The sequence below is a fragment of the Oryctolagus cuniculus genome, chromosome 10, assembly GCF_964237555.1.
Source record: "Oryctolagus cuniculus chromosome 10, mOryCun1.1, whole genome shotgun sequence".
NCBI classification, from domain to species: Eukaryota; Metazoa; Chordata; class Mammalia; order Lagomorpha; family Leporidae; genus Oryctolagus; species Oryctolagus cuniculus.
This window is the reverse complement of record NC_091441.1, coordinates 69,182,966-69,210,846: the sequence shown is the minus strand read 5'-3', so window position 1 is coordinate 69,210,846 and position 27,881 is coordinate 69,182,966. Positions and strand designations below refer to the sequence as shown.

Sequence of the window (27,881 nt, the reverse complement as noted above, 5' to 3'; positions counted from 1 at the left end):
GGAAGCCCTAGGGAGCTGTTAATGAAGTCTGTTGCCTGCTTGGAATTTACTGCTGTTTTTCACTTGTGGAGTAAGTAGGTAGTGAATGATACTAGGGCAAACAAAAGAATCCACCAATTTAGCTAAGTAGGAAGTTGGTAGAGGCGGATTCCCCGGGGCTCGGCTGTGAGCGTCCATGAAGAACGTGCTTTGTTTTTCATGTTGTTCCTCAGCTGAGCCCACCTACAGTGGGGGGCACAGCCTAATGCAAGTGACAGAAAAGCTAATTCTAGAAAATGATGTAGAATCAGCAGGCATTCAGAGAAGCAGGCTGCTGGCGTGCCTGGGACTAGGCAGTTCCAGAAGAATCCGTGCCGTCTGTCACTAAGGTGTCAGGTGTTACCGGAGAGCACCAGTGCCCCTGAAGCACTGAAAGTGTGAAGCAGGGGCCCCAAGGAAGGAGAGATCTGCCAGGAAGGCTCTGGCTAAGCCACAGCTTGACCTGTGCCTTGACGGATTGGTTGGTAAGCAACAATGAAGGAGGGGGAGGAAGAGGAGCCAGGTGGGTAGAGATGCAGAGGAGAGCAGACCCAGTCCTATGTGACGTAATCTTAGAGCAGCTGGGCCGGGCCCCCAGAGCTGGTAGGAAATTGAGGGACAGTTTTAGAAATAGAATCCCGCATTGAGGGCCAGCACTATGGCATAGTAGCTAAGCTTCGCCCATGGCGCTGGCATCCCATATGGGTGTGAGTTCGTGTTCCAGCTGCTCCTCTTACAATCCAGCTCTCTGCTAATGTCCTAGGAAATCAGTGGAAGATGGCCCGGGTGCTTGGGCCCCTGCACCCACGTGGGAAACCCAGAAGAAGCTCATGGCTCCTAGCCTTGGATCAGCCCTGCTCTAGCCATTGCAGCCATTTGGGGAGTAAACCATTGAATGGAAGACCTGTTTGTAACTCTGCCTTTCAAATACATTAAAAAAAGTCCATAAAAAAAAAAAAAAAGAAATAGAAGCCCACTCACTTGTTTTATCATAATCCAGAAATAGAAACCCACTTTTTTATAGTAGTCCAGAAAGGAATCCTTAGGATTAAAGTTTATCATTTTTTTTAAAGATTTTTTTATTTTATTTGAATTGCACAGTTACAGGGGGGAAGAAGAGAGAAAATCTTCCGTCCATTGGTTTGCTCCCCAAATGACTGCAAAAGCTGAGGCTGGGCCAGACTGAAGGCAGGAGCGTGAAACTCCATCCTGGTCTCCCGTGTGGGTGCAGGGGCCCATGTAGTTGGGCCGTCTTCCACTGATTTCCCAGGTGCATTAGCAGGAGCTGCATTGGAAGCAGAGCAGCCAGGACTTGAACTAGCACTCATGGAATTGCAGCATCACAGGCAGTGGTTTAACCCACTGTGCCACAGCATTGTCCCCTTAAAGTTTATCATTTAAAAAGAATGTGGCATCACTAAATTCCTAAAGTTGTACTTATGAAATGCATGAGGTGTGTATTTCTTAAATAAAAGGTTTCTTGGGGGGGTGGGGGAGGGTAAATAAATAAATAATGTGGCCACAGCATACCTACGCAGTCGGACTGCAGAGACCGGTTCAGGGGCTGTGGCAGGCCTGTTTAACATTCGTCAGAAGTTGCTGGTGGTGGCAACAGAAATAAAAGGGCAAAGGCAGATCCGAGAAATCTCAGATTACTGGTTAAATACAGAGAATGAAAGAGAGCCTTCGAGTGGCTGTGAGGCATCTAGCGGCAGCCACAGGTGGGGGCCAGGGCCAGAGAAGAGATGTGAGTGGTCCATGTTCCTGGATGACGCACAGAGGCCAGGCTGACAGGTAGCCCAACGTTGAAAACAAGGCAGTGAGTTCCCTCTGGTTACTAGGTCTGCAGTGATTCGAGAATGAAGTCCCTTGCTCAGAAGAGATGCGGGAGTGGGTCCAGCCTTCCATGTTCCCGGTGCATGCATTGACTGTGTAGCAAAGAACTGTAGAGGGAAGTTGGTTTAATGAGGTGAGGCTCTTGAAACGCTGTACAGAGTCCCAGGTACTTGCTGGTCCATCAGACAGTTAACCATGTGAAGAATAATGTTGAATCAGCCGGGAGACAGGGAGTCCATTAAGAAGAGGGGGCTGCCCCTGGAGCCCTCTAAACTCTGCCAGTTTACTTTGGGTGACAAGGAGTTGGCCAAGCTTCAGAACAATAAGGGTGACTAGTTAGCATTCCTCAATGGCTCTGCCTAAAATTTACTCACAAAAATCAATCTGCAGGCCGGTGCTGTGGCACAGCAGGGTTAAAGCCCCAGCCTGGGGCTGGCACTGTGGCCTAGTGGGTAAAGCTTCCACCTGCAGTGCCAACATCCCATATGGGTGCCACATGGGAGACCCAGAAGAAGCTCCTGGCTCCTGGCTTCAGATCAGCGCAGCTCTGGCCATTGCAGCCATTTGAGGAGTGAACCAGCAGATGGAAGACCTCTCTCTCTCTCTCTGCCCCTCTCTCTGCCTCTCTCTAACTCTGCCTTTCAAATACATAAAAAAAATCTTTTAAAAAATTCTGCAATAGCTTTGTGGTTCCTTCCTCCCTCTCTCCCTCTCTCCCTCTCTCCCTCTCTCCCTCTCTCCCTCTCTCCCTCTCTCCCTCTCTCCCTCTCTCCCTCTCTCCCTCTCTCCCTCTCTCCCTCTCTCCCTCCCTCTCTCCCTCTCTCCCTCCCTCTCTCCCTCTCTCCCTCTCTCCCTCTCTCTCTTTCTCTCTCTCCCCCTTTCTCTCTCTCTCTCTCTCCTTCCTTCCTTCCTTTCTTCCTTCCTTCCTTTCTTCCTTTCTTCCTTTCTTCCTTTCTCAGAGGTAGAGGAAGAACAGAAAGAAACCTTACATCTGCTAGTTCACTCCCCAATTGCTGCAATAGCCAGGGCTGGACCAAGCCGAAGCCAGGAACCCAAAACTCCATCCAGGTCTTCCACATGGGTGGGCTGTCTGCTGCTTTCCCAAGTGCATCAGCAAGTAGCTAGATTGGAAGTGGAGCACCCAGGACTTGAACCATGTTCATATGGGATGCCGGTGTTGCAGGTGTCAGTTTAACCTGCTATGCCGTAATGCCAGCCCCTGCAATAAAGTTTTTAAAAACAGAAGAAAATTATTCCATTACTTTATATCTTTTATAACAGATATAGTGTTTATTGTAAATTACAGATAGGTTAAATTTCTAAGTAAGGAATTACCTCTATTTGTGAGATAAATTTATGATTTAAACGGTTTACTTTCTAATAGTCAGTGAGCTCACATAAACACTGTTCCTTGGTCTGATGCCAGGCAGTCTTTTTTCCTGTAGCCTTTAGAACATGTGGTGTCAGTGTTGGTTCAGCAAAGGAAATGATCAGAAAGAACTTCAGGATCCCTGTTTTCACACTAACCTTCCTGGTTTCATTTGGGTCCCTGCCTTGTGCTTATCTTGTCTTTTTTCCCTTCTGACTTTTTATTTACTGCTCACCCTATTTTCATTCTTGCCCCCAGCCTGTTTCCTCCATAAAACCACGTAACTTTCTTATGCATGCTCTGAGAATTTACGTATGGAAACACACTGTACAATAGGAACTAGACAAAAATAGTTTACCAGTTGATCTGAGCAAAGACTGATTCATGAGCCAGGCAGCGCCCAGAGCCCCAGGAAGTTCAGAGAGCTCTGCCCCAGCAGTGGGCGCAGCCAGAGACTTCAGGCTGAGCACAGAGGCAAAGACACCACTTGATTGGCTCCTGCTGGGCGTTTCCCTTATTTGGGTGTGATCCAGTGGGAGCGCCGGTACACACCAGATCCGCCCGGTGACTGCCTGTGTTTGCTGATGCTTCATTTAAAGTGAAATCAGTTGTAAGGAATGCCTCTAAGTTACACTTTGCCTTGCTCTGTGAGGGTTCCAGGTATGAAACTACCCCGGGCTAGTGGCCTTCTGATTCTTTTGCTTGAACATCACATAAAAATGAATCCTCCCTCTTTTTAAGAAACAAGCATAGAGCCGGCGCCGTGGCTCAATAGGCTAATCCTCCACCTTGCGGCGCCGGCACACCGGGTTCTAGTCCCGGTCGGGGCGCCGGATTCTGTCCCGGTTGCCCCTCTTCCAGGCCAGCTCTCTGCTATGGCCAGGGAGTGCAGTGGAGGATGGCCCAGGTGCTTGGGCCCTGCACCCCATGGGAGACCAGGAAAAGCACCTGGATCCTGGCTCCTGCCATCGGATCAGCGCGGTGCGCCGGCTGCAGCGGCGGCCATTGGAGGGTGAACCAACGGCAAAGGAAGACCTTTCTCTCTCTGTCTCTCTCACTGTCCACTCTGCCTGTCAAAAATAAAAATAAAAAAAAAATAATAATAAAAAAAAAAAAAAAAAAGAAACAAGCATAGCATACTGTACACATTGTGTGTCTTGGTTTTTTCACTGAAGTATGTATCTCTGAGGTTGGTAAGAAAAAAGCCTCCTCCTCCTCCCCAGAGGCGCACAGTCACCGATGAACAGTGTGGCCTCCTGCTACCGAGGGAGAGACGTCGTTTCCAGGACTCTGTCCATCTTCTTCGAAGAGTGTGATCTCATGTGAGACATGTCTTTCAGTGGTCTCATCCTTTTTTGGAATGGGGTCGACTAAAAGTATAACCGCGGTTGCTGTTGAATAGACTCTGCTGAGGAACTGTATTTAATGCACATGGTTCACTTTTCAGGTTGCTCTGCTGTTGTTAGAAAAAGAAGTATTAGATAAGAACGATATGGTTGAGCTCCTGGGCCCCAGACCATTTGCAGAAAAATCTACATACGAAGAATTTGTAGAAGGCACTGGCAGCTTGGACGAGGACACCTCACTTCCCGAGGGCCTGAAGGACTGGAACAAAGAACGGGAGAAGGAGAAGGAGAAGGAGAAGGAGGAGCCACCGGCCGGCGAGAAGATCGCCAACCAGATGCAGGCGTGGAGGCCGTTTCAGTAAGCCCTCCGTGCTGCCCACGCCACCCTGTGTCAGCTGTGGCGCGGCAGAGTGAGAGCCTGCTGGGCTGGTGGTAGCCAGCTGCGGAGCCTGCCCACATGGTGGGGGAGACAAGTGCCTGGCCCTTGACTGCGGGGTGCGGGGCAGCTTTGCAGAGGCCCCCGGGAGACCCGCGCTCCCATAGCCTCAGGAGCTCTCAGACCTGGGCTGGCACAGTGGAGGCAGCCCCGCGGCGCCCGGGTGAAGCGCAGGGGAGACTCGCTGTGGGGCTCGACCGTGCGGGAGAAGCCGTCTTCTCGCTGGCCACTCTTCATTCCTTTTCTCTGTTCCCTCTGCAGATGGGATGTGGAATTAAATCAGAGTCCTGCAAAGAACATTTTGATTTGACTTGTATTTTAAAGATTGAATCCAGATTACTTGTTGCTGTTTTAATGGAATGGTTTTCTACAGAAAGCTGTAACATATTTAAAAATGATTGTATTGTGTAAATACGGCTTCTTTACAGCAGAAATAAAATGTGAACACTGTACTTTTTTTTCTGAAAAAAGAATTGCTGTTCATTGGTGGGATATTTTAGAAAACGTAACGGTAAGAAGTTAGGAATCCTTCCAAGCCTCAGTTGCCAGTTCTCAGCTCCCATGGGGACTGGTAACCTGTGTTCACCTGTCCCACGTGTCTGCTGGGCTCTGGGCGTGGAGTGTGTTGGTCTCAAGGCTTGGTCACCGTGAGAATCCGTGACCGCCCCTTCTGCCAGGTCTTCCCCACACCTGTCTTGCCCCAGTAGTGGTGACACAGTGGGCCTGGAAGTCAGCATGTGGCCCGAGTGGGCCCGGCTGACCGTTCCTAGCCATCGCCGACGTTTCCGAGAAGGGACCGTGCATCTGGATCTCTAGGACCTCACGGGCGTGGTCTCGCTCACTGCTGCAGTGCTCTGTGAAGAGGGAGTTTGTGTGAGTTTCCGCAAAAGCCAGAGCCGGCCCGGAGGCTTCAGGTGCAGACACTCTGGCATTTCTAAGTATTTACCTTTTTTTTTTTTTTTTTTCTTTCCTGAGCTTTATTTATGTTAAAGGCAGAGTTACAGGAAAAGGGAGAGACAGGTCTTCCATCCACTGGTTTACTCCTGAGATGAACACAACAGCTGGGACTGGGCCAGACTGAAGCCTGGAGCTTGGAACTCCAACTGGGTCTCCCATGTGGAGGGGTCCAAGTACCTGGATCATCCTCTGCTGCCCTCCCAGGAACACCAGGGAGCTGGATTGGAGGTGGAGCAGCTGGGACTCAAACTGGCACCCGCATTGCAGCTGGCAGCCCAACTTGCTGTGCAAGATGCTGGCCCAGTATTTTCTCATTTAATGCTATAGCACCTTGCCTGTGTGCTGCTGCTGTGCTGGGGACAGCGGCTTCAGATTGAAGACCCAGAATCCAGTGGCACCTCTGAAGTGGCTCCAAGACAAGGGCAAGGGGCAGCCCAGGCCACACATGCTCCATGTGTGGCCACTCTTCCCCATGGCCTGAGGGTGCCTTGATGGGCCTGAGAAGCAACTGTGTGGAGTCCACAAATCCAGCATTAGCAGAATGGGAGCCTCCCTGAGGCAGTGACTGAGCAGTAACCCGCCTACCTCCCCGTCTCCTCACCACATGCTCCAAGGGAGCTCAGGGGAGCATCGTTTGAAGGCTGTAAGGCCCAAGGGTGTTGAGTGCTGCTCCCCACACAAGCAGCAGACCACTGGGAAACGCTCTCTGTTTACTGGAGCCACTGCAAGGAGAGGCATCAGCATGTGCCAAGTTCTGGCAGGCTTTGGCCGTGTACCTCCTGGGGGTGAGTGGGACCAACAGTGAGTCAGCAGGAAGCTGACAAGGCTGCCTATGGATGGTCAGTGAGGTAGAACCTGGCACCCTTGCATCTCCGGTGAGGGAAGCCACACCTGGGCCCTGGGCCTTAGCCAGCCAGCCTGGCCTGGATCAGCTACTCAGCCCTGCCTGTTTCCTTCCTGTCTGCACCAGGGGTGTGGTGAGGGCTACTTGGCCACCGGGTACCAGGTGAAGCCTGGCCCACAGCAGGTGCCCGTGCACACATCTTGTTCTCTCCTCCAAGATCAAACAGCCTATTTCCAGGATAGACGGGGGTGGAGGGTAGGCTGCTAAGAGGTTCCTTTTTACTGTAGTCTCACAGAATAGTTCAGATTTCTGTAAAATGAGGCCTTGTTTATCTCTAGTCATGCTGCTATGGTAACTGGTAAATTTTGTGTCTGTCCGTAGTTACTGAACGTAAGACCTAGGGTTGTGGAGCATGGTGTTCTGGTTACGTGGGTAACCCTAACTCAGCGGCTCCAGATGACCAAGTTTCATTTGTCTGTTGCTCCCTGTGCAACAAAAATGAGTGGCTCTGCCCAACATGGTTATGCAGGGTCCCAGATGGATACAGGGAGCACAGCTTCCCCACTGGAAGCCACGTGCCATGCTCATTCTTGAAAGTTCACAGCTAACTCCCAGAGGATAGGTGAGTTAGACCAGAGGCACTGGGGAACAGCAACTTGGTCATGTGTTGTGGGGTCTGACTCTGAGGGACCTGTCACGGGTGTGACTGGTTGTGAAAGCCATAGACCGGGGATGAACTAATCACAGAAAAGAGCCCTTCAGCCTCCACGCCAGGCGGGACGCCAGCAGCCCACCCCAGCCCTGTCTGTAAGGCTGGCCGTGCTTCCTGGGGCCCTTTCTGCAAGAACACTGGGGTTCTCCTGCCCAGGCCCTGGCCCTGACCCAGCAAAAGGACTGTGTGGTGGCTGCAAAGGGGAAGAAGGCCAATTCCTTATGCTTGCAAACTTGGGGGCTCAGAGAACTGGCTGCCACCTCTAATAAAGCTGACCTTTTAAGAAAAGTTCTTAAAGCAAAAGCTCTTTTTTAGTGAATGGGGGGGGGGGGCGAAGCTCAGTGATTGGACCTGCCTATAACTACACAAAGTAGCTTGTCAAGGAAGCAGGAGGCTGGAGAGGACCAAGGCACAAGTTGAGCATTTTATTATGAATGGATTGTTTCAAAGTTCCATACTGCATACTCAAATAAGGCAACACTGCACAGCTTCAGTTTTCATCACAAAGGATGAAAAAAAAAATACTGTTTCTAACTCCCCTGCTGATTCTCAGAGGTGGCTGGACACCCAGTGGAAGGTGACACTTCTCTCATTAGCTCTTGTGGCCCCCTGGTTTGTTTCTTTCAAGTCGTCCAGCACCAAACGTGACTGGGTTGGACGGTGGTCAAGTACGTTTCCTTATTCCAGATGGCTGGGAATACGGCTTTGCCGCTGCCGCAAGGGGCCCACACCAACACCCCAAGATCAGTGCACCACGGGGCAGCCGCAGCACAGGCCGCCTGGGGTTGAACGAAGCGGCTTGCACTGCCGGGCCTCGGGCGCAGCTGCCCTACTCGTTGATCTCCTCCTCGTCGTCCTCGAAGGCCTCCTCGCCGTCGTTGGCCGTGGCGTCCTGGTACTGCTGGTACTCGGACACCAGGTCGTTCATGTTGCTCTCGGCCTCGGTGAACTCCATCTCGTCCATGCCCTCGCCCGTGAACCAGTGCAGGAAGGCCTTGCGCCGGAACATGGCGGAGAACTGCTCGGAGATGCGCTTGAACAGCTCCTGGATGGCCGTGCTGTTGCCGATGAAGGTGGAGGCCATCTTGAGGCCGCGCGGCGGGATGTCGCACACGGCCACCTTGACGTTATTGGGGATCCACTCCACGAAGTAGCTGCTGTTCTTGTTCTGGATGGCCAGCATCTGCTCGTCCACCTCCTTCATGGACATGCGCCCGCGGAAGACGGTGGCCACGGTCAGGTAGCGGCCGTGGCGCGGGTCGCACGCGGCCATCATGTTCCTGGCATCGAACATCTGCTGCGTGAGCTCGGGCACGGTGAGCGCGCGGTACTGCTGGCTGCCGCGGCTGGTGAGGGGCGCGAAGCCCGGCATGAAGAAGTGCAGGCGCGGGAAGGGCACCATGTTCACGGCCAGCTTGCGCAGGTCGGCGTTGAGCTGGCCCGGGAAGCGCAGCGACGTGGTCACGCCGCTCATGGTGGCCGACACCAGGTGGTTGAGGTCGCCGTAGGTGGGCGTGGTGAGCTTGAGCGTGCGGAAGCAGATGTCGTACAGGGCCTCGTTGTCGATGCAGTAGGTCTCGTCCGTGTTCTCCACCAGCTGGTGCACGGACAGCGTGGCGTTGTAGGGCTCCACCACGGTGTCCGACACCTTGGGCGAGGGCATGACGCTGAAGGTGTTCATGATGCGGTCGGGGTACTCCTCGCGGATCTTGCTGATGAGCAGGGTGCCCATGCCCGAGCCCGTGCCGCCGCCCAGCGAGTGCGTTAGCTGGAAGCCCTGCAGGCAGTCGCAGTGCTCACACTCCTTGCGCACCACGTCCAGCACCGAGTCCACCAGCTCCGCGCCCTCCGTGTAGTGGCCCTTGGCCCAGTTGTTGCCGGCGCCCGTCTGCCCTACAGGGAGGAAGAGAGAGCCAGTGTGATGCAGGCAGGGGCCGGTGATCGCCGCACCTTCCTCGGCTGCTGGGGGAAGTCGTGTTTGCCACAACCAGAGGAAGCCCCTACAGGCCCAAGGGGCTAGGGAGGGGGGTCGGGCACCCACCAACGGGGCTGAAGGGCGTGAGAGGGTGTTAATACCTAATTTCATACCTTCTGACCTGGCAGTTTCAGTCTTGTTTTTAAACAGGGTGTATTTTCTTTTTGATTTATATTTTTGAGGCAGAGTAACAGGGCAGGGGAGGTGGGGGGCGGGGTGAGAGCAAGAGAGAGCGAGCCAGAGCAAGCTTCCATTTGCTGGTTCACTCCCCAGATGCTCTAAACAGCCAGGGCTGGGCCAGCCAGGACAGGGGAGGAGGAACTCAGCCCACCCCTCCCAGCTGGGTGGCAGGAACTCAAGTACTTGAGCCATCCATCACCTGCTGCCGTGCCGGAGCAGAGAGTGACCTGGAAGTGGAGCTGGGCCTCAAAGCCAGGCAGTGCGGCTGAACTGTGGGCACGTTAATTGTTCAGCTTAATGCTGCCCCAACACGGAGGACTCGCGTGCAGGAAAGAGACTCCAGTTCATGTTTTCTGCATTCTTGCCAGAGAGGCTTATGTACACATCACTGTCCAGAAGACACTTTGAAAGTGAAAGACCGTTTCATTATAAAATTGAAGACGTATGAGACAAAGCATCTTTTTCCAAGCTGTAAAAATAATATAGGCCCAGGGCCAGCCAGTGCCGTGGTGTGGCGGATAAAGCCACTGCCCGCAGTGCTGGCATCCCATATGGGTGCCAGTTCGAGACCCAGCTGCTCCACTTCCCATCCAGCTCTCTGTTATGGCCTGGGAAAGCAGTAGAAGATGACCCAAGTCCTTGGGCCCCTGCACCCATGTGGGAGACCTGGAAGAAGCTCCTGGCTCCTGGTTTCAGATCAGTGAAGCTCCAGCCATTGCAGCCATCTGGGGAGTGAACCAGTGGATGGAAGACCTCTCTCCCTGCCTCCGCCTCTGCCTCTCTGTAACTCTGTCTTTCAAATAAATAAATAAATCTTTAAAAAATAATAATAATATAGGCCTGTGGAGGGGGAGGGAGGTGGGAGGTGGGAGGTGCCCTCCAAACCACCAGGAGGGAGGGCTGGGAGGAGTTTACTTTGCTTTACCTTAGTTTTTGCTTTCCTGGACACAGCAAATGTCTTATAATGCAATGTCCTTCACACACTGCTGTTCTGAATATTTTTTAAACTGCACACCTCTCAAAGCTGACATCTAATTTTTCTTCATAAATGCAACTGGTGTCAAATAATGTACTTTTAATTTCTGGGAGCACTACAAATAATCCCTTTCAAAACCCAAATGTATCATCCTATTAAACGTATCCAATAGAATCTATATAAATACCAGAAAAATCTAGCAAGTTGAAATTTTTTCTTGTTAAAGATTTTATTTATTTGAGAGTTAGAATTACAGACACAGAGAGAGGTGGACAGAGAGAGGTCTTCCACCTGCTAGTTCACTCCCCAGATGGCTGCAAAGGCTGGAGCTGGGCCAATCCAAGCTGGGAGCCTCCTCTGGGTCTTCCACGTGGGTGCAGGGGCCCAAGAACTTGGTCCATCTTCTACTGCTTTCCTAGGCCATAGCAAAGAGCTGGATCAGAAGAGGAGCAGCTGGGACTAGAACCAGTACCCATATGGGATTCTGGTGCTGCAGGAGGAGGCTTAGCCCACTGTGCCACAGCACTGGCCCCTGAAGTTGTTTTCAAACTCCTATGATTACATACAAGATATTTAAGAATGGTATCTATGCACCGGTGCTGTGGTGTAGTGGGTTAAAGCCCACACAGGTGCCGGTTCAAGTCCCAGCTGCTCCGCTTCCGATCCAGCTCCCTGCTAATGCGCCTGGGAAAGCAGTGGAAGATGGCCCAAGTGCTTGAGCCCCTGCACCCATGTGGGAGACCCAAGAAGAAGCTCCTGGCTCCTGGCTTCAGATCAGCTCAGCTACAGCTGAGCTGGGCCATTTCGGGAGTGAACCAGAGGATGTTAGATCTTTCTCTCCCTCTCTCTGTAACTGTACTTCTCAAATAAATCAAATCTTTTTTTAAAAAAAGATTGGTATCTATCTATCTATATATATATTAATTAGTTCATCTATGCAAAGGTGAATAGTAATTATTGCCGGGATGGGACAAGGTTTGGCATCAGTTCCAGTTCTCTTTTTTTACATAAAAACTGAAAAATCTTATTCACATACACATGTAAATGGAATGAATTATGTTCTAACAATGCCATTCAGTTACTTGACCTTATTCTGAGTTATACGCCAAAATTCAAATAGCAATCTACTATCAAAAACTATTTTTAACCATCTATTAGCCAACAACTCAAATTCGCAGAAAGCAGAATTAAAAAGAAGCTGACTTGCAAAATAATGCATCACATTATTTACATCCATCATTCTTGTCTTGTTTCTGGACGCACACCAAGAAGGCTTTGCCAAGACTTAGTAAACACAATCTCACTCTTTCACTTGAAGGCAGTCTGTTTATTCCATCACACTTGGAGACACAGAGAGAACGAGGAACAGAGTAAAGGTCCCACCTGCTGGTTCACACCTCAGATGCCTACAGCTGGGAGCAGGGAACTCAATCCAGGTCTCCCTCAGGGGTGGCAAGAACCCAATCACTTGAGCCATCACCACCACCTTCCAGGGTCTGCATCAGCGGGAAGGCAGAGCTGGGTATCAAACCCAGACATTCTGATAGGAATGCACGCATCTGAGCAGCTATGCCAAGTGCCCACCACAGTTTCATTTTTAATATATTCTCGATAAATATTTAGGTTGCAGATTTAGCTTTTTCAAGTGATTAAAACCTGCATTGCCTTGTACAGACCTGTCCGTGCCTACTGCAAAGACAGCAACCTGACCTCTGTCTGCACAAGTCTGGTGGCAGCAGTTCACACGCACCATCCAGAGGCCTGCCTCTCTGATCCGGGGGGAGAGGTCCATCCCTGATGCTATTCCCACCCACGGGGGTACCGAGCTAAGGCACCCCAAAACCACCACGGCCACCAGGTGCCACATCAGGTCAGATAAGCCACCATTCATTTCTGGATCCCAACTAGCAGACCTGAGCCTCTGGGCCATTCCCCGCTCACCCTGAGGTCTACTGACCACACCCAGGTTCTGCAGTGCACAGCAGGTACAGCCTTGCACAGGGGCTCCGCCCCACCCTTGGGGGAATGAAGCACTTATCCAGTGGAGGCCAGTAAAGCAAGAAAACAACCAAATTCTTGCCTCTTCAGTAGGTTTACAAAGTACTGAACTACTAGTAACTTGGATCGCACGCAAAGGGACGCCCAGCTTAAATATCTACAGTTCTACCGATCAGTTAGGAATCCACAGTCACCAGTGGGAAAACGGGCAAAGGATACAGGCAGTGCCCAGGAAAGTCAAATAACGCAACTTTCTCAGAAGGGAAATGCAAATGAAAACAAGGAGATCCTATTTTCCTCCTTGAAACTGATGCAGATCAAAAAGCTCACTACCTCTGTGCCAGTGGGAAAAACTCCTTCACATCCCACAGCGCCTGGGGGATCTGAGAGGTCTTGGTATCTGGAGAACACTTCGCAGTTCCTATCAGAATTAATCCCCTTGGATCCAGCAATTACACTGCTGTGAGTTTTTCTAGATAGACCCACCCATGGGCACAATGACATAGGTACAGAGAAACAGTCTGAAAACAAAAAACATCCCAGATAATAACAGGACTGGGTAAATCCATGATGGTGTCAATTCATAGGAATGCTGTCAGCCAGCAATGAAGGGAGACCCCACCCTAATGAATAGGGTTCACTGTAGGCTGCTACTGTACGTGTGTAAAATTCATGCAGCTACTTCTGCATGCATACTTCAGAAAGCTCATGGGGAAATGGAATTAAAAACTTATTTTGGTGCAAAAAAAATCTGAACTCCATGCATAGTTTTTCTATTGTATTTATTTCAAAGACCCCTCATATACATGGATCTCAAAATGTTTTGCCTCAAACACCATTTAACCTAACAGTTAAGATGCCCACATCCCACATCAAAGTGTACTGGTTTGGCTCCTGGCTCCAGGTCCTGACTCCAGCTTCCTGCTAAAGCAAACCCTGGGAGGCAGCAGTGATGGCTCAAGTGACTAGTTCCACATGGGAGACCTGGATTGCATTCCCAGCTCCTAGCCGGTGCAGTCATTTAAGAAGTGACCCAGTAAACAGGAGTTGCCCCTCTTTCTTTCTCTCTGTTGCTGTTCTCTGCTTCCCAAATAGATAAATAAAAAAAATTTTTTAAGATCTATTTATTTTGAAAGAGTTACAGAGAGAGGGTTCACAGAGAGAGTGGTTCACTCCCCAGATGGCTGCAATGGCCAGCGTTGTGCCAGGCCGAAAGCCAGGAGCTTCACCCAGGTCTCCCACATGGGTGCAGGGGCCCAAACACTTGGGCCATCTTCCTTGAGTTTTCCCAGGCCATTAGCAGGGAGCTGGATGGGAAGTGGAGCAGCTGCAACATAAACCGGTGCCCAGGTGGGATGCCAGCATCACCGGTGGCAGCTTTACCTGCTAGGCCACGACATCAGCCCCAAACTTACAGCTTTTCTCTACCAAAATTGTCTTCTAATTCCATTTCTCCACACATGTTGAAATCCCTGTGTGTGGGCAGGATACACCTGGAAGGGTGCGCAAGAACCTGGTGGTGTTTGCCTTGGGGAAGGTCCTGGATAAGGGCTGAGGACACTCTTAACACCCTTTTGTTCTTTTTGGATCCTGTACCCTGGCAGTACTTGACCTCACTATCTAGCAAAATGAAAACATGCTGACTTGTATTACAACATTTAAAATACAGTCTTTGAACAATGGGATCACAAGGGGGTTCTTTTCAGCATTACATAATGCTTATAAAATTTTAAGTAGTCAAACATACTAATCAAAGGGAAGCTGAGAAAGGGAAAGTCAGAGATGAAAGCATACTTTTAAGGACACTTAAATGTCATCAGTAAGTAGGAATTACTAGTTAATGACAAATAAAATGGACAGCACTGTGACCGTCATGGAGAGCATCCTGGATGTATTGCTGAACTTCTCAGAAGGCTGCAAAACACTTTGTGGAGCATGATCTCATTTCCTAAAAACAAAATCACCTCTGTGTGTGTGCGTAGAAAAAAGTCAGCAGGTCACACCCCAACCACTCAGGGCCCTTGGCTGTCCCCCTGGGGAACAAAGCTTAGGGGCCATCCGTGGACAGGCTGGGAGGCTTCCATTTTTATACTCTATTCTTGTGCGTTATTTGAGAAAGCATTGCATGATCAATTATTTTACCTTTGTAATGCAAACATGAAACATGTTTAAATATTAAAGCACCCAAAACTGACTACAGCAGGCCACACAGGACTGATTCAGCTCCACTCGGGGAGGATGACGTGCAATGGTCATTGTCCTTCCTAGGTCCACCCCTGCCCCACCCAACCCAGCAGGCAGCAGCCTGGCCAGACCTCAACACTGGCACTGGGTTTCATCAACCTGGGGCTAGCCTCATACTTAGAGCTGGCCTTGTACCTGGAGCTCAGGGTAGAACTATCACACCTTCACATAGGAAAGGCTGTGAGTGCAGCTGTCGGAAGAGGTTAGAACTGACTAAGACGGCAGAAACTGACAACTGAAAACAGTAGGTGACTTTGGGCAGACATAAAACCCCACTAGATCAAACCCACCGTGGTTGCTAAATGTCCTAACGCTGAACCTGACTTTCCCTATCTCCAACTCCCACCAGCTACTTGTCTTCCTGAAGCTCTGTAGCCCCATTAGCTGTTACTTTTCTCACTCAGGTTTTCTCTGCTCTGAGCAAAAGGAGGAAGCTTGGTGACTTCTGAAAATATTTTGCTACTGTCTCATAGCAACAGACATTCCCAGTTAAATATTTGGGGGTCATAAGTTGAACGTCTTCTGCAGTGATGTGTGTGGCATTAATCATGACTCCAGATTATGACACATCGGCTGCAGATCGCCAGGCGCTGGCAGTCATCTGCCACAGCCCCTCAGGGTTTGCTCTGGTAGCGCCCCAACCCACACCGGCTGATGGATGAAGTCTTAAGGCTGCACACCCTGGTGCTCCCTCCTCCAGCCCTGACTGTGGAAGAAACTATTACAAACACAGAAAAGAGGCTTAAAGCAAAGTTCATCTTCCTGGTGCTCAATCCCCACCCCACCCCCAACACACACACACACACACACACACACACACACACGCAAAACTGCAACAGCGTAACAGGTATGGCAGCTATGCCACCAGCAACTCTTTAAAAAAAAAAGTTTTACGAAGTACAAGGATACTTCAAAAAGTGTATGGAAAAAAATAGAGTGAAAAGGTAAGTTTATTTTGGTGCAAAAAAAAAAAGTTAAAATCCATGCATAGTTTTTGCATAATGTATTTTCCATGAGGTTTTTGAAGATCCTGTGTATATCTATGTTGTCCAAAACTCACATAGGTAACTAATTTTTTTTTTTTGACAGGTAGAGTTATAGACAGCAGAGGGGAGAGCGAGAGAGAAAGGTCTTCCTTCCATTGGTTCACTCCCAAACGGTCGCTACGGATGGTGCTGCACCGATCTGAAGCCAGGAGCCTGGTGCTTCCTCCTGGTCTCCCATGTGGGTGCAGGGCCCAAGCACTTAGGCCATCCTCCACTGCCTTCCCAGGCCACAGCAGAGAGCTGGCCTGGAAGAGGAGCAACCGGGACTAGAACCCGGCATCCATATGGGATGCTGGCGCCGCAGGCAGAGGATTAACCAAGTGAGCCATGGCGCCGGCCCCTACTAATTTTTAAAATCATACAATTCTAACTTGCTATTTTAAACCCTTTCAAACTGCAAATGGCATGACGCTGCTTTATTTTAATTCACCAACGCTAGCTGGAATGATGAGCTATGTAAAGTAATATGGGGCAGAACATCTCCAAGAAGACAATCCCTGCCTCCTTTATTCACTGACGAATGATTTAGAACAACGGTTGAATGGAACAACATAGTACATTTACGCGTTCTGGATACCGTCTCAGCCTCTGTAACAAGCATGTGTTATTTTAACAGATAACACAGCATATTTGTGAGTGTATTCAGTTAAACAATTCATAATTTAAAAGTGTCAATTTGGAGCCAGCATCCTGGTGTAGTGGGTTAAGCCTCTCCTGTAATGCCAGCACCCCATGTGGGTGCTGGTTTGAGTCCTGGCTGCTCCACTTCCTAACCAGCTCTCCGTTAACACTCCTGGGAAAGCAATGGAAAATCACCCGGACCCACATGAAAGACCTGGAAGAAGCTCCAGGCTCCTGGCTTTGGCCTGGCCCAGTCTTGGCCACTGCAGCCATTTGGGGAATGAACCAGCAGATGGAAGACCTCTCTGTGTCTCTCCCTCCTCTCTCTTAGCTCTGCCTTTGAAATAAACACACACACACACACAAACCACTTTTTTAAAAAATGTCAATTTGTTTTTTACCATCAAAAGTATTTCAAGAGGCCAGTGTTGTGGCACACAGGGTTACTAGCCATCTCCTGCAATGCCAGCACCCAACATGGGAGCTCTGGTTCAGCTTGCAGCCACTCCCCTTCTGATCCAGCTTCCTGCCAATACATCTGGGAAAGCAGCAGAGGAGGGCCCAAGTGCTGGTGCCTCTGCCATCTATGTGGGAGACCCAGACGAGGTTCCCAGCTCCTGGCTTAGGCCTGGCCCAGCCCTGGCTGTTGTGGCCATTGGGAAAGTGAACCAGCAGATGGAAAAATCTGTTACTCGTGCCTTCAAACAAATACATACATCTTTAAAAAAAAAAAAAAAAAGATATTCCAAGTCAGCACAGCCTGTTAAAAATTTTAAATATTCTTAAGTCAAGAATATACATTTATGTCTGACAACGAAGCAAAGATTCAAAAAAAAAAAAAAAATCTGGAGGCTGGAGGCAGTCTAAGTGGCAAATGTCATTTTTTTTAATTTTTAATTTTTTAAAAAATTTATTTATTTATTTTTCTTTTATTTATTTATTTATTTATTTATTTTTGACAGGCAGAGTGGACAGTGAGAGAGACAGAGACAGAGAGAAAGGTCTTCCTTTGCCGTTGGTTCACCCTCCAATGGCCGCCGCGGCCAGCATGCTGCGGCCAGCGCACCGCACTGATCCGATGGCAGGAGCCAGGTACTTATCCTGGTCTCCCATGGGGTGCAGGGCCCAAGCACTTGGGCCATCCTCCACTGCACTCCCGGGCCACAGCAGAGAGCTGGCCTGGAAGAGGGGCAACCAGGACAGAATCCGGCGCCCTGACCGGGACTAGAACCCGGTGTGCCGGCGCCGCAAGGCGGAGGATTAGCCTAGTGAGCCGCGGCGCCAGCCTGCAAATGTCATTTTTAACATTTTTGAAGGCTTTGGGGACAATTAGAAAATGAAATGGTCACCACATGGATCTGCCTTAATTTGTTCTGAGTCTTCTGGATCCTGTTTATCAACAGCTAGGTAAATAAGAACAGACTTTTCTTAAACTCTCCCCGTTTTCAGTCAGATAAAATAAGCCCAAGAAGGCCGGCGCCGCGGCTCACTAGGCTAATCCTCCGCCTTGCGGCACCGGCACACGGGGTTCTAGTCCTGGTCGGGGCACCGGATTCTGTCCCGGTTGCCCCTCTTCCAGGCCAGCTCTCTGCTGTGGCCAGGGAGTGCAGTGGAGGATGGCCCAAGTGCTTGGGCCCTGCACCCCATGGGAGACCAGGAGAAGCACCTGGCTCCTGCCATCGGATCAGCGCGGTGCGCCGGCCGCAGCACGCCAGCCGCGGCGGCCATTGGAGGGTGAACCAACGGCAAAGGAAGACCTTTCTCTCTGTCTCTCTCACTGTCCACTCTGCCTGTTAAAAAAACAAAAAACAAACAAAAAAATAAGCCCAAGAAAACACTTGAAGCAGCAGCCGCTCTGAGAACCGAGCTTCTCACACTGCAATGGCTTGTGATGATCGGATTTCAAAGCCCAGGTCAGGCCCGGGCCTCAGTGAGGCTGGCGGAGCAGCCAGGCCAGGGGCAGGGTGGACACCTCGCTGGACAAGTGCTGAATAAGTGCACCGCTTCTTCCAGGGAGGCCCCCTCTCAGACATCTGACGTTTTCCAGTGACGGATATAAGGCGTGAAGGTTTACAGTCATGAAGAAGAATGTAAAGAGCATCTCCAGTACCTACCACTCACCTTCAGAAATAAAACCTACCAACGTTACACGCAGCCAGCGTGACAAGGTTGAGTGTGGGCATCTCCAACCATGTGTAAGTGAATCCTTTTCCCCTGTCTCCTCTCCAAAAGCAGGGCCGTGTACCTGTGCCCCCCCAGCACACACCCTCCCCTCACTCCCGAAGCTGCATTTTAGTGTCAAGTCTCAGGTCTCTCGAGGTGCGGGCCTGTGTGTTACATGTGTGCAGGTCACTGTTTATACACACACAATTTCTACAACTGAATTACGACCATGGCCAAACTAGAATTGCTTTCCCTTTCCTATAAAGCAGTTCTTAGAGTCCTGGGGCCGGCGTTGTGGCACAGTGGGTATAGCTGCCACCTGCATAGCCAGCATCCTAAATGGGCACTGGTTTGTGTCCCGGCTGCTTCACTTCTGATCCAGCTCCCTGCTAACGGGCTTGGGAAAGCAGCCCATGATTCTCAAGCAGAGAATGGTTCAGGTCCTTGGGCCCCTGAGCCCACGTGGGAGACCTGGATGAAGCTCCTTGCCCACCATTGTGGCCATTTGGGGAGTGAACCAGCAGAGGGAAGATATCTCTATATATATTTCTCTCTCCAACTTTGCCTTTCAAATAAAATAAATCTTTTAAAAAAATCCCTCATAGAACAAGCACTTGGTTGCAAGTTCTTTAAAAGTTCTAATTTCAAGCAGAAACATAGCAAAAACTGTGCTCTCCAACACTGCTGGTGGCATTAATGCCTTTGGGAAAATTGGCAAAATATATACAGGGTTTAAATGGGTTCATGCATTGCTCTACTAGTTTTACTTTCAAGAATCTATTCTGGAACCACAGTCAGAAACACAGCCAAATTTACACGGATGAAGATGTTCATGACAGAAGTGTTTATGTGAGCAAAAGTTGCTCCCTGATAAACTACCCCTGATTATGGACCACTATAAAGTAAGAATTAATTAGACATTAGGTATCTATTAAAAACCACAGCCTTGAGAAGCTACCCTTAACGTAGAATAAGATGTATCACATGATGTTCACCAGGAAGAAAAGACACGAAATGGTAACAGATATTACAACTAATGAAAATCAGCAAACAGAAACCAAGGTAAAATGACCTCAGTGGAGACTGATTATAGCAGAGGAGGAGCAAGTGGGGTAACTTTTTTTACTCTAGAATGGAATTCTTTAACAATGGAATTCCATCAACGCTTTCAGAAAGTAAAAATTCAAAATTAAATACGAGTAACTTAGGTTGAGAAAGGATCTCCCTTCTTACAGTGTACGCCACTCCCTGGTCGGGACGAGGACAACCATGCCACTTGCTGTGCTTCCTTTTTTGGACTGAGTAGCCAGAAACCCAGAGCTAAAATTAATTCTCAGCCCTAACTGAATTAACGCTCCCAGCAGACTTGTTTTAAACCACATTTTAGGACTTTTGCTGTTATGTTCAGTTACTTCTTAGGAGGAGAAAAGGTGGGTATTTGACATAAACCTTTTTTTATATCTAAAAAAATCCACACATGTAAATGTGAAACCCATCGCAGGCAGGACACCCACAGAGCTGACACAGTGCTGGGCCTCCCGGGAGGGCGGTACTCACTGCACAACCTTTGTGCACTGGGCACCACGGGCATACAACGCCTTCCCAAGTAGATGGAGGCAGGCTTCTCGCCCAGAGCGTGCCACCTCCCACATCCGAGCGCCTGGATTCAATTCCCGGCTCTGCTCCTGACGCCAGCTTCCTGCCAAAGCCGACCCTGGGAGGTGGCAGGTGCTGGCTCAGGTATTTATGTCCCTGCCACGCCCACAGGAGACCTGGATAGGTTCTCCGCTTCTGGCTTCAGCCTGGCCCCAGCTCTCTGCTGGGGGCATTTGGGCAATGAACCAGGGGGTGAGAGATCTCTCAAATAAATTTTAAAAATAAACTAGCTAAAAATAAGAGATCTTGGGTGTTTTTAAAGGTGGCTGGGACCCTACAATTCACACACAGTACAGCTCAGACCCCAGGTCACAGGACCGAAGGCACTGCATCGCCCGGTTCATTGCCCTTCCGCCTACACCAGGGCCGTAACCCCGGAAGCTGTCCCAGAGGGCAGCCGGAAGTCACTGCGTGCGCACGGATCCTACTAGGCGGGATCCTCCCTGGTCCCTCCTCAGACTGCAGCAGCACTGAGACCCCAGGTCCTTATCACGAGGACTGCGAGCAGCCCCTCACCATGGACAAAGACCACACCACGCGAGCGGAATGACGACCCGGGAGGCAGGCCGGGTGGCCGAGTTCTTCCGGAAGCCAGGCCGCTGTCTCCCTGTGCAAGTGTTCCAGGAGGACAGATTTCCTGTTGGATCAAACGCTTGATCCACTAACTCTGCGGAGTGATTCTTCCAACACCTTCGCCAGCACTAGCTCTCGGCAGCTCTTAAAATACTGGTCAAGTTAGTGGGAGAAAAGGATCTTCTTGCTTTACTTACTGCCCACCCACCCCTAATCACTAAAAACTTCTACCCCTAGGTATTCATAGTTTTTATCATGGTTGTGAACAGGATATTTTTCTCCAATATATTTCATAGATAAGTAGACTCTCAATCAAATAAGGTGATTTGCATCTCCTTTCCTTCTCTGGGTCTTTGTGCACTGGCTAAGTCTTCAGAAGATGGAAAAATAGTAGAGGCAGTGGACATCTTTTTCTCATACCTAATTTTGTTGGGAAGATTTCTCATGTTTCAGCAGAGAGTTGATTTTGCTGTAAGTAGATAACCCTTAAATCGTAGGAGTAAACAGACCTTAAAGAATGGAGTTTCTTTACACTTCTAGCTTATGTATGTTTTTTGTCTTCTACAAATCAGGAACACATACTGAATTTTACCAAATGTTTTTTGAAAATCTATTAAAATACTGTCTCCAGTAAGCCATCAGCAGACACCTTAATGTTGAGCTATCCTTGCATTCCTGGGATGTTGCAAATATTTATCAAGCACTTACAGTGCATTAAACATCCTAAATGTTCATTTAATTCTTACATCTCATTAAAAAGTACAGTTTAATTTATAGATCAAGAAATTAAATCACAAAGTCCATTACACAGTGAGTGGAAAGATCAAGGAGCCAGCATTATGGTACAGTGGGTTAAGCCACTCCTTGCGATGCCAGCATCCCTGTATCAGAGTGCTGGTTTGAATACTGGCTACTGTGCTTCTGATCCAGCTTCCTGTTAATCTGCCTTGGAAAGTAGCAGATGATGGACCAAGTACTTTGGGCCCCTGCCACCCACATGAGAGACCAAGATGGCTTCCAGGCTCCTGGCTTCAGTCTAGACCTGCTCCAGTCATTGGAGCCATTTGAAGAGTGGACCAGTGAATAGAAAATCTGTCTGTCTATCTCTCTCAATCTGCCTTTCAAATAAGTAAAGACTCAAACCCAGGAAGTACAGCAGCACAGTCCGATATTTAACCATCTGACTCTTGCTTGGTTACAATATATTTAGAACACACACACACACACACACAGCTGCAGGGCAGGCATTTGGCCTAGCGGTGAAGATGTCACTTGAGATGCCCACATCCTACATCAGAGTGACTAGGTTTGAGTCCTGGCCTCCCTCCTGATGCCTGCTAATGCAGACCCTGGGAGGCATCAGCAACAGCTCAAGTAGTTGGGTTCCTGCCACCCACGTGGGAGGCCTGGATTGAGTTCCTGGCCACAGCCCAACCCCAGCCGTTGTAGGCAATGGGGGACTGAATCAGTGGACAGGAACTTTTTCAAACAAATAAACCAAACACAGCTTCTTTTGGTATTCTAAATTTGGGGGGGGGGGGTTGCATTTGTATTTTTTAAGTGAGTTTGATTTATAGCTTCATGTGTATATTCTAACAGAAGATACTTTTGGCCTTATGGGAAAAGTGTCCATTATTTTCTGTCTAGAATGGCTTAAATAGGATTCTCTTTTACATTCAATTAAACTATCTTTACTTAGTGTCTTTTGAGGAAGGGGCTGGGATGTAGATTTTTGATGTACTCAATTTCCATATCATAGTGCCTTTAAGCCAGCAATCAGCCCTAAAATTCTCACAGTCCCCTGGATGACACACTGCCTTTCAGATGTATGGGAAATATGTTCACTGATGGATTGAGGTATTTCTATTGATTAGTAATGGTTTTTTTTCTTCTAGGCACATTTCTCTAAAATATCCAAACTTTCAGATGTGCCACTCATCCTATAGGCTCTGCCTGGTAACACAAATGGTAGCACTTTGTTTAAATTTGTATCATTTTCTTTAGGCACCTGCTGAGAAAGAGGTTCCATCATCATTTTTTAGGTGGAAGAGGGGAGAAAAAAACTATTTACTCAATGCTGCTAAAACAAAACTCATATGATGTCAGCCTCTAGAAAAAAAAAGAACCATACAACTGTCCATAGATGATGGAAAAAGCAATAAACACATATTAAAGTAAAAAAAAAATGACCAACACAAGAACCAAAACCAGACGATGAAATAAGTTTATAATGATCAATAGAAAGAAATTAGTATCTTGATTTTTGTATTTTGGTCAAGAACTATCAGTATCATAATTTCATTTGAGAGACCCATTATTTCCCTAAGGAAAAAGTCCCAGCAGTTGAAATGCCCATATCCCACATCTGAGTGTGCAGGTTCAAATCCTGGCTTTGGATCCTGATGCAGCCCCCTGCTAATGCACACTCTGTGAGGCAGTGGTGATGGCTCCAGAAATTGAGTCCCTGCCTCCCATGTGGGAGAGACCTGGATTGAGCTGCCAGCTCCTGGCTTTGGCCTGGTCCAGCCCTGGCCAGTATCTGGGGAGTAAACCAGTGAATGGGGGCTCTCTCTGTCTGCCTCTTTATCTCTCTGCCTCTTGAATAAACAAATGCTTTGAAAAAAACTTAAAAGTGCAGACTTGGAAGCCAGACCTTGTGGGGGTGGGGGAGGAGCTGCTCATTTCTACTCTGAACTTTTCTATGTCATGTGATGCTTCAATCTTGGCACAAAAACCAGCTTGATTTTTTAAAATAAAGAAAGAAGGAAGCAGGAAGGAAGGAACCTACCAAAGATGAAGTTATCGGGCCGGAAGAGCTGCCCAAAAGGCCCAGAGCGCACACTGTCCATGGTGCCCGGCTCCAAGTCCACCAGGGCAGCCCTGGGCACATATTTCTGAGCTGGAAGAGAAAAAAAAAGAAAAAAGCAGTGCAAGTTATTTTCTGGTTTTAGGGTAATCGACTCTCCCTAGCAAGTCAACCCAGAAGGGAGGAACCAGCGCCTCCGCAGAGAAAACCATGAGCTTCGCCAACTCCCAGCTTCCCGCTGGTGTGAGGAAGCAGCCAGCGTGGATGGGCAGAGCAGGTTGCAGGGAGAGGCAGGATGAGAAATCAGCCTCCTGACTTCCTGCCTCCTGTATTTTCCAGTTCACCCTGACCCCTCTTTCCTGTTGGGAAGCTTTCTTTTTTTTAACCCCATGGAAATAAACTGTGTGGCAGCAAACTGTCACACGCTTTCTGGCACCTCCCCGGGCACACACAGACAGGAAGCACTCAGCTTCAATCCGAGCATCTCCCGGCAGGCTCCAGCCCGCTGGTGCTGGGGGCCCCCTTACTCTCACTTTCATACCCACAGGGCAGGACACTGTCCCCAGTGTGGCAAGGGTTAATAGGACTCCAAACAGGAGCTCCCCTTACAAGTCCCCTGCTGTGCCCACACCCAAGTTGAAGAAAGGGCACAACCTCCTGGGCCTAACAGGGTTAACAGGAAGTGCAACAGGCACTGGAATTTTCCTCGGTGCTGGCTAGAAATTCCATCTTGCATGCCCTTGGTGATCCAGACCTTTTGTTAGAGCTGCTCAAGTGAGCAGACCCAGTGACTCACGGAAAGTGCTCTTGCAGCTCATGTGTGGACAAGCACCAAGTGACTCAAGAGTGATTATCTCTGGGGACATTTATGTATGTGTGAGGGCAGCACCTGTCACTCTCAGTGTTCCCTCGCTGTCTGGGGAAGGTACCCCTTTTATAACAAAAGTTGCTGTAGAAATAATGCTTACATCACAATATGTATTTGAGGGTACTTAGAAATTTTTGTGTAAAATGGAACTAAGGGGCGAGTGCTTAGCCTAGCAGGTAAGACACTCAGGTCTCACATTGTAGAACCTGGGTTGGATTCCCAACTCCAGCTCCTGACTCCAGTTTGCTCCCTGGGAGGCTTGGTGAGGCTACAGTGATTCTGCCACCTGGATGTAGGTGCCTTTAAGAAATTCCTGGCTCCCAGCTTCAGCTCTGGTCCAGCCCCATCCCAGCCATAGTGGTCATTTGGAGCGTGAACCAGTGGACAGGAGCTCTGTCTGCCTCTCCTCCTCTCTCTCAATAAATAGACAACAAAAGACCAGGGAGTTAAAAGGAAGTTTATTTGGGTACAATAAAAATTTGAAATCCATGCACAGCAGGTGTCTTCACAACAACTATACAGGGATTTCCGTGTTTTATTGCCCCCAAACAAACTTACCTTTAATTTCATTTTTCACCAACTTTCTAAAGCACCCCCGATGGGTGCCCAGGACAGGAGCCGGCAAACCACAGCCCGGAATTTTTTACTAAACTCCATTAGCGACTCAGACCTAGGGCAGTTTCAGCCGCCAGAGAAAAAGTTGGAGACAGCGTTTTTCAAAAAGTTTAGCCCAGTACCCATTACGAGGTGTATTTTAAGTTCCCTGACTCCGTTCTGCGACTCCGTGCCCTTAAAGGAAGGGAAGCCTGTTTGGGCGCCCAAAGCAGAGTTCCCAATACGAACGGGGCGTCTCCTCACGGCGCTCAGACCCTCGCAATGGGCCCGCCCGACCCCGCGGCTGCAATTAACTGACGGCCGCTTTCCCGCCCGCCCCAGGGGGAGCGAGGGTGTGGCCGGGCATCCCGCGGGATCTGCACCGAGGCGGCCCCGAGCCCACGCCGGGATCCGGGCCAGCAGGGGCCAGCAGGGGCCGGCATGGCCGGGATCCGGGAGGGGCATGGTCGCCGGTCATGACGGGGGTCATTCGGGGTCCAGAGCGATGGGCTGGGGTGCGGCGGCGGGGAGGGCCGCGCTACTCACAGGATGACTCATTGTAGTAGACGTTGATCCTCTCCAGCTGCAGCGCCGAGTCACCCACGTAGCCTCCGGCCGGGTCGATGCCATGCTCGTCGCTAATCACTTCCCAAAACTAGGGGAGGACGAGGCGAAGGGACAGGCCGTCAGGACCCGGAGCCCACGGGGCCCTCTCCGCGCCCACCCCCAGGGCCGGCGGGGCAGGGCGGGGGCGCGGGGCCGAATTCCAGGCGCGCCTGAGCAGCCGGCAGCCTCTCCCAGCTGGGGCGGGACGGAGCATGGACAGGGGTCCCGGCCGCGCCGCCCCCGCCCCGGCCCCGGCCACGCCACCGCTCCGGCGCTCGCTCCCTGGGCGTCGAGGACCGGGGGGCGTCGAGAGGCCGCGCGCCCCGGCGGGGCGGCCCCGGGAGACTCCGGCCCGCTACTCGCCCGCCCTCCGGCGGCGCAGCCCTTCGCCCCTCTGCGCCCACCTTGGTGCCAATCTGGTTCCCACACTGGCCCGCCTGGATGTGCACGATCTCCCTCATGGCGGGCGCGGCTCTGCGCTTTGGGAGCTGGCTCTGGGGACGGCGGCGGCAACTGCGGCCCACGGCCCTCCCCGGGCCTCGACCCTGCGCCCGCCCCGCATCGCCACCTCCCCCACCAGGCCTCCGACCAATGGCTGCGGGCCGCGCCCTCCCGGGCCGCCCCTGCCCGCCACCCGCCCCTCCCTGCGCCCGGCGCCCGCCGCGGCCCGCGCCCCCGCAACCTCCCTTTGCGGGCGTTGCAACTCCGTGGACGGACAGGGGACAGCTGAGCGGCCCCTGGCCGGGGGAGCGGTTCTCGGGGCAGGGGTGGGACGGGACCATGGAGAATTTGGCTGGGCGGGCGGGGGCAGGGATGGGGACTGTAAGTACAAACGGCTTCCCCCACGCACTTTTGCTGCCCCTCGTTGCTCCCCAGCTGGGGATCGGGGCTGTGGTACCAGTTAGCTGCCGTGGACCGCCGGCGCCCGGGGTGGCCTGTCTGGGACGCGGACGTAGGGGATCTTGGGTTGCATTTGCGCCCCACTGAGTCCTTATGCTTCGCGGTCCTGCGCTCCCAACTCCAGGGATGCCCGGATCGTTTCCTCCTGGCGACTCGGCCAGCGGTGACTGCACGCCCGCATCCGAGGTGAACGCGCCCTGCACTGGCGTCTACGAAGCCTCCCCGGCGGGAGTCGGCGCTGAGAGCGCCCGGGGCTGGGCCGAGTCCGCCACCTCCTAGGCTCTTCTTGGCTTTGGCCGTCGGAGGGGGAGGGAGGGGTGCGCGTGCGGATGTTCTTTGTTTGGACAAGTTCAGCGCTTGGGAAGGAAACTTGAGCTGCACCAAGCTTGGCTTTCTGCTCCCTAGTCAGACAGGGGCCGCCCAAAGATGCGGGGATTCCTTGCAGAATAAGCCATGCCCTCCCTGGGGACAGGCAGCACTGGAAGTCAACTCTGTTGGGAAACTCCCTTGGCAAGGCTCACCCACTCACCCACTCCTGGGACGAACCCCTCAGTGTCCACCAGGTAAAACTCAGGTTACTTCTGGACTGGTCGTGTGTCCTTAGGGAGCGAGAGCCCCTCAACCAGGCGTTGGCTGTGGCCCCTGGGTGGTGAGTCAGGGTGACTGGTGTGTTGATCCTGCTGCAGTTTCCAGTGAGTTCTGTGTTGACTCCTGCCCCGGGCCTCAGTTTACTCTTCTGTCAAAGGAAAGGCTTGTCCTGAGGGCCCACCAAGAGCCTCGGGCTCTGATTTTCTGGTAATGGTGAGGAGGCATCTGGATGTACATCCACACTAAGGCCTTGGTGGAGAATTCGGGGACCACTTCAGACCGGAGAATCTGGGAGCATCGCCCCCTGCACCCCGTCGCCAAGGCCAAGGGGCAATGCCACATAATGAGAAAGCAGCCCTGCTCTGTAATTTGCACCAGCGGTTTCTTTTCCGATATATGAAAACTTTTGAGAAAAAATCCTAGTGTGCTGGGGTAGGAAGGGGTGGACTTAAAAACATTTATTTTTCTTCTGGAGTTGTTCAGATGTTCTCAAGATTAGGGGTCATTTTAGCCAGAATACCCCTGCCCCTGGGGCTGCCACTCCACCTCCTCATGGCCGCTACGTCCTT

General features: G+C 50.7%; 2 protein-coding genes across 3 annotated transcripts in view; one reads left to right on the top strand and one right to left on the bottom strand.

Moving 5' to 3' along the window:
* AFG3L2 (AFG3 like matrix AAA peptidase subunit 2) overlaps window positions 1–5,400 on the top strand; it is a 56,876-nt gene extending 51,476 nt beyond the window's left edge. For both annotated transcript variants that reach the window (XM_070050510.1, XM_070050509.1), the window contains one exon: window positions 4,671–5,400. In XM_070050510.1, the coding sequence (XP_069906611.1) occupies window positions 4,671–4,931 (261 nt within the window). In that variant the 3' untranslated portion in view covers window positions 4,932–5,400. The remainder of the gene's footprint in view (window positions 1–4,670) is intronic.
* Window positions 5,401–7,928: 2,528 nt separating this feature from the next.
* On the bottom strand, window positions 7,929–26,406 carry TUBB6 (tubulin beta 6 class V). Its single transcript, XM_008261015.4, has 4 exons — window positions 26,229–26,406; window positions 25,765–25,873; window positions 23,739–23,849; window positions 7,929–9,411 (listed from the first exon to the last, which is right to left on the bottom strand). The coding sequence occupies exons 1-4, from the start codon at window positions 26,283–26,285 to the stop codon at window positions 8,348–8,350; spliced, it is 1,341 nt and encodes a 446-aa protein (XP_008259237.3). The 5' UTR covers window positions 26,286–26,406; the 3' UTR covers window positions 7,929–8,347.
* Between the last annotated feature and the right edge of the window lie 1,475 nt (window positions 26,407–27,881).

Excerpts from the sequence above, each read along its gene's own strand:
- TUBB6 (XM_008261015.4), bottom strand. The coding sequence starts at position 26,285 with ATGAGGGAGATCGTGCACATCCAGGCGGGCCAGTGTGGGAACCAGATT. Across the intron at positions 25,874-26,228 it reads GGAACCAGATTGGCACCAAG|TTTTGGGAAGTGATTAGCGA; the intron begins GTGGGCGCAGAG and ends GTCCTCCCCTAG. Across the intron at positions 23,850-25,764 it reads CTACTACAATGAGTCATCCT|CTCAGAAATATGTGCCCAGG; the intron begins GTGAGTAGCGCG and ends TTTCTCTTCCAG.